The following is a 5,639-nucleotide window of genomic DNA, read 5'->3' on the forward strand; positions in this document are numbered from 1 at the left end:
GATAATAAAAGATAATAAATTCTAATGACTTTTTAAGATTTTTCTAAGTATTATTCCAACTTTCTATTTTGTATCTTAGTTCTTTATTATATAATACGTGTTTAATCGCTCGTCCATCTAAATATTCTCAAGTTGACCACACTAAGATTATGCTCATCTATCTATTCCATAAAACATAACTAGTCTTAAGGCAGTGCGATAAAATTTATTCCTATATTTTAAAGATATTTTTTTGTAACATATAAAACCTGATTTACTCCACCCTTCTATAAAATGTTACTAATGCTAAATTGAAGTATATAAAGTGCTTTGGTTGAGTGTCATTAAGTTGTTAGAAAAATTTTTTTCAATAAAAAAGAGTCTTTTTTTTTTTATTTTTTTAGTGTGTTTGGTAAAATTTCAGTAGTAAAAATAAAAGTACTAAAAAATAAAAAAATCTTTTTTTAGAAACTATAATTTATATCTTTTTTTTAAAAAAGATATTTTTAATATAATAAATAAACAAAAAATATTTTTATATTGTATCCAAACACAATTTTTACATATAAAGATATTTTTACATAAAATTAATTTTACTTTTATAAAAAATCTTATAAAAAGATTGCTTGAAAAAAAATTTTTTTGTTAAAAACTTACCCAAACAGGTCTAAAGATGATTATGTAATTTTTTGTTTGAAAGATTTTGTAATAAATAAACCTACAAAATAAATTTCAAAATGTCTCTCTTTCGAATCTGTTTTTAGGATAATCTTATACTAAATTAGCCGATCATTTTTTATTTATTTTATTTTGCAAAGTGTTGGAACTTGGAACAACATTAATAAATTGCAACACTGAAGATTAGAAAAAACCTATGGAGAAAACTGAAAAAGACAGTCACAGTTTCTCAAATTAAATTAGTTAAATTCCTATTAATAAAATTTAGACATGAGTGATAAAATGCTTGGCTAAATTAAAAGAGAAAAAGCATAAAATAGGTTTAATTACAATTAGTGTCCCGTTCAGCCTCTCAAGTCTTTCAATTAATTGAAAAAGATGAAATAATATATATTTTGAATTAGCTAAAAATATTTGTATATTGTCACTTCCTACTTGGTGTTCCTGGCTATGTAAAGTTCCTTCCTGGTGCATAGAAATTCTGCAAAAGTGTGAAAAGAAAAACAATCCTTACAGACGTTATTTTTAAGTTAGATTCATCGACTATGTTGAGCACCCTCATTATTCATGACTCAGCTTGCAACGAACAATCCAGTGTATGCTATATACAAAGTCCATATATATTACTTTACTTACAAGTATGCAAATCATATATGTACTTACACAAGTAGGACATTGTGGCATAAAACAACAGTTTCAGTTTGATCACAATTGTTGTTTGTGACAATGAGAAGCATGACTCCATGATGGCCTTCCGTGGATCATCATGATTGATTATTTGCTAATTTCATAAATTAGTCACTTTCATTACACTCTTATCAATGATCTCACATTGCTGGAACCGTTGACCACCTGTTTCAAGCATCCCTGTATGATAGACCAATAAAATGTGTAAATGAACAATAAGATTTAATTGGATATTATTGCCATAATCCACAGTGAAGCTCAAAATGTACAGATCCTTGGTTACATGAGGTATGAGAAATTTATCCCAATTTCAGTTGGTGCACGTCGTAACGAGCCTGAGAATGGTACGGGCACATCATGACGGCCCACAAACATGAAAAATTTTATATAAGCAATTCTTAGGATGACAAATGTTATATTAATTTGAATTGGAGATTTTATAAATTTCAGCATGTCAAATGTTAAATTTGCCATCTAAGCTTTTCTATCAGACAGCTCAGCGTTTTCTATTAACGAAAACATGATCAGTTGACGTTTGGTGATTTTTGTCGAACTTATTAATATTTTTGGGGATCGTTTGTCTTTCGTATCTATCAACATTGTTTTTGTTAATATCAAAACATTTTGAATATTGTTTTGATAATTTACTCAAAAATTTATCTTCAATTTCAATTGGTGCACGTCATAACATGTCGGAGAGTGCTATGACAAATTGCAACACAAAGTTCTCCAGCAACGTTGTGAGGGCTCACAAACGAGAAATTTTAATTTAAGCAATGCTTGGTATGAGAATAATATGAGCTTAAAATTTGGACAAGAAATGTACCTCAAACTTAGGCGTTACTGCCTTCCGGCAATGTAATCAATCTTGTACTTGAATCAAATACCATTTCAGTGCCACATCTAAAATGAATTTGATGTTAGTAAGGTGAATGATATGAAGCAACAACAATGATTTGAGAATGCTAGAGTAGATGCATAGTTACTCAGAGCATTTGACATTGTTGACTTTTCCTCCACTTGAAACTGATAGTATAGTCCCAAAAAAGGAGGTGTTTTCAGCACCACAGTTTGGGCAAGGTCCCTGAAAAGTTAGCACATATAGAACTTGAATATAGCTTATATCGTCGGCACGTGTGAAACCACATGCTCCGTGAGAGAGAGTTTTCGTAAACTTGTACCTTCAGAATCAAGAAATCTTTGACAATAGCACTTGTTAGTGACTGAGCTAGCCACACAAGAAGGGGAACAGCAGCAAACCAAGTGAAAATGAAACTGAAAGGCTCTGGCAGCTGCGCAAACAAACAATTCGAACATGAGGAAGGACCAAAAAGAATGCAAGTTCTTTCAAATTCTATGACTCTCTCTAAGTATACCTCTAGGAGATATGTGATCTCAAATCCAGTCAAATCATCAAGGAAGAAGAACCTAAAAGAGAAATTGTTATTGTTATAACCTTAAAGGTGTAAAACAGAGATGAGAGAGTGAAAAAGAAAGAAAGAAAGAAAGAGAGGGGAAGTTCCTTACAATCCTAATGCGATCACAGTAGCAGGGACGTTCAATAGGAACATCTTTAGATAATCTACAGAGAGGTCACTGTAAACCTATAAACACCACACCATACCATATTATAAGGAAGATAGAACCAACAACGGAATTGGAAATGTGTTAATTACACATTGCAAAGATCATACAACAGATTAACTCACACCTTTCTACTACGAAGACTGCATCTTGGACCCTCAACCACGATGTCACTCCCTTCCATCTAGAAAACAACAATCAAATCAGAAAATCATACTCGATACAAAGTAGAGGATTTCAACTATTCCAACTACAAGAATTGCTATTTCATAACTGCAAGCATTTCAAAATGTAACTGGAACACATTGAATAGCTAAATTGCAGATTAACCCTTAAAAAATTTCATATTGAAACCATAGTTCTCAACAAATTTTAATTCTCTAAAAATTCTTAAAACTTATTTAAGTTGGACATATTAGTCCGTGCGTCATTTGGAAGGATACTGACTAACTTGTCTTAGAGAATATTATTTTGAGTACTTAATTGTTTTATAATAAAATTTGTTAAAGATTTATTTGTCTAAAATGCATATTAAAAAACATTGATTGAAACCGACAAAAAAACCAATTTGTTTGGCGAAAATAAATTTTGAAAATTTTTAAAGAATAAAATTTTATTGAGAACTAAAGTGTCTTATCTAAAATTTTTTTGAGATCAATTTGGTCATTCACTCCTAATTTTTCTTCAATTATTATTATTTAGATGAAGAAAAGTCTTGGAACAAATGGTTTATTTGTGATCTCAAGGTCGTAGGTTCAAGTTATGATATCAATTGTTAAGATTAGGTGCTCTGTATTACGCTCTCTCGACGTGACCTTTTTCTAAACCCTGTGTGGCTGTGATAACACGAAATGCTTATATAGTCTGTCCTTCTATTATTAACTAGATGATCAATTTTCAAGGAATTTCCTTTATGAGATGAAAGTACCATACCTTTAGCTTCATTTTCAATTCATCATACTCTTTGTCACTCATAATTGGATTTCCCGACACATAAGCCATAGAAGCTTCCAGAAACTTTTGTTCGTCAGAACCTGTAAACAAATTAAAAGTTAATGAAGAAAGACTTGAGAAAAGATTCACTTGTTATAACAGCAGCTACTGTGTCAGCCAAAAAGTTGCTCCATACTTAGCATAACAACGCTGCTTCCTTCCCACATGAGTTCTTCCTTTAGATTATCAAATTCTTCATTTGACATAATAGCCTTCCCCTCATAATAGAATGCCTGGTCATCCATATACACAATAGCTGAGATATATTTTTTGTAAGAAAAGTAGTGTCGAAATGTAAATGCCTCTTCTCCTGTGTCTCCAATTCAATGGACAGAAAATTGTTACTTAGGAAGTATACTTATGGCGTTCCGGTACACAGGTGAAATTAGTTTGCGTGAACTTGTATGCAGTTCGTTACCTAATCTATGAATTCATGTAACTATCTTGGTTGTCTCTGTATTCTATCTTGCGATAATCAAGACGTACGGGGCCTAAGAAGGTTTTAACTTTTAAGCACAAAGCTTTTGGGGGTGAGTGTCATATGATATACCTGCAGTGCCTGAAGAAACTCTTGCTCCATTTCACCAACTGATTTCTTCTCTTTTTTATCTATGCTACAATAAGGGAGGATTTTAGAATCAACAACCTCTTTTTCGAAGTCTCCAACCTTTCCTGAAACAAGAGAAAACAACAACTAAAAAAGGGGTACGTATCTGTTGTTATAAGAAGATCTTTAATAACCAAATAAATAAATGAAGAACGATGACACATGACATTATAGTATGTCAAAGAGACCTTGTTGTTGTTGATCCGCAGTGGCCTTAGGGGATAGTAAAAATAGCCTTCGACGAAGGCATAAATGGCGGCCATTGAACTGAATCAAGTGTCCACCAGAAGGGTAAGACAAGGATGATATAGGAAGCAAAGGCGTTGGGGTAATAGTAGAAGAACTAGCTGCAGTAGTGCATGGACGAGGGTGTGTTAACGTGAAAGCTAGTTTGCTAGCCATGAATAATAATGATGATCACTGCTATATATGTTCAATTGTAATAATAATGATGATGATGGTGATGATGGTGGTGGTGACACCAATTATGGAGCTTTAATTGGGAGTGAGAAAGCTCATCAAGGTATGGTTGTTTTTTCTGTTTAGAGGTAAGATCAGAATAAACGTAACACTCTTCAGGATAAGGCAAATATGAATGTGTGGAGGGAATGAATCGCAATAGCTTATTTTTTTCTGATATTCTCCTTTTTTTTCCCCTTAATCTTAATGTGATTTTTCTTTCTCTTTTCTTGTTTTCGTTGTGGACAAGAGCATCATCAATTTATCAAATCATTTACTTTGTTTCCTTTCGCATTTGTTTCTTACGTGTTTGTGAACGTGGAATGTGTTGGTAATAAAAATCTGGTCTTTCATCCAATGTGGCCACTACTGGGTTGTGTTGCGTTTGATTTTGGTTTAACGTTAGCCATGGGTTTTTGGCCACGTATGCAAAACGTTGGTCCCATGGAAAAAAAACTTCTCATTATTCCACTATTAAGTCTTTATCTTTTTAGTTTTTACAATATATGGTAATTTTTTAAAAAACTAAAGAATTTCTAATTTCAGTTTAATCTTTTATATATATATATATATATAAAGAGAATACATAAAGAAAGGTGTCCAATTTTCGTATTTTTATTTTAACCTTATTAATAAACACCGATCAACGTAA

At 32.0% G+C, this 5,639-nt stretch overlaps 1 protein-coding gene across 2 annotated transcripts; it reads right to left on the reverse strand.

The window, feature by feature from the left end:
- Positions 1 to 932: 932 nt before the first annotated feature.
- On the reverse strand, positions 933 to 5,272 carry LOC112722276 (PGR5-like protein 1A, chloroplastic). 2 transcript variants are annotated; one of them, XR_011867624.1, is made up of 12 exons: positions 4,717 to 5,272; positions 4,472 to 4,593; positions 4,058 to 4,154; positions 3,862 to 3,962; positions 3,056 to 3,112; positions 2,872 to 2,948; positions 2,721 to 2,772; positions 2,526 to 2,636; positions 2,331 to 2,428; positions 2,171 to 2,247; positions 1,321 to 1,524; positions 933 to 1,138 (listed from the first exon to the last, which is right to left on the reverse strand). XR_011867624.1 is itself a non-coding variant. In XM_025773264.3 (11 exons), the coding sequence occupies exons 1-10, from the start codon at positions 4,928 to 4,930 to the stop codon at positions 2,178 to 2,180; spliced, it is 999 nt and encodes a 332-aa protein (XP_025629049.1). In that variant the 5' UTR covers positions 4,931 to 5,250; the 3' UTR covers positions 1,150 to 1,524; positions 2,171 to 2,177. The 2 variants fall into 2 exon arrangements, 1 of the variants encoding a protein (XP_025629049.1); XM_025773264.3 differs by lacking the exon at positions 933 to 1,138 and having other exon boundaries at positions 1,150 to 1,524; positions 4,717 to 5,250.
- Between the last annotated feature and the right edge of the window lie 367 nt (positions 5,273 to 5,639).

Source organism: Arachis hypogaea, chromosome 11, assembly GCF_003086295.3.
Source record: "Arachis hypogaea cultivar Tifrunner chromosome 11, arahy.Tifrunner.gnm2.J5K5, whole genome shotgun sequence".
In the NCBI taxonomy this organism is placed as follows: domain Eukaryota; kingdom Viridiplantae; phylum Streptophyta; class Magnoliopsida; order Fabales; family Fabaceae; genus Arachis; species Arachis hypogaea.

Excerpts from the sequence above, each read along its gene's own strand:
- LOC112722276 (XM_025773264.3), bottom strand. The coding sequence starts at position 4,930 with ATGGCTAGCAAACTAGCTTTCACGTTAACACACCCTCGTCCATGCACT. Across the intron at positions 4,594-4,716 it reads TGCGGATCAACAACAACAAG|GAAAGGTTGGAGACTTCGAA; the intron begins GTCTCTTTGACA and ends CTCTTGTTTCAG. Across the intron at positions 2,773-2,871 it reads ACTGTGATCGCATTAGGATT|GTTCTTCTTCCTTGATGATT; the intron begins GTAAGGAACTTC and ends TTTCTCTTTTAG.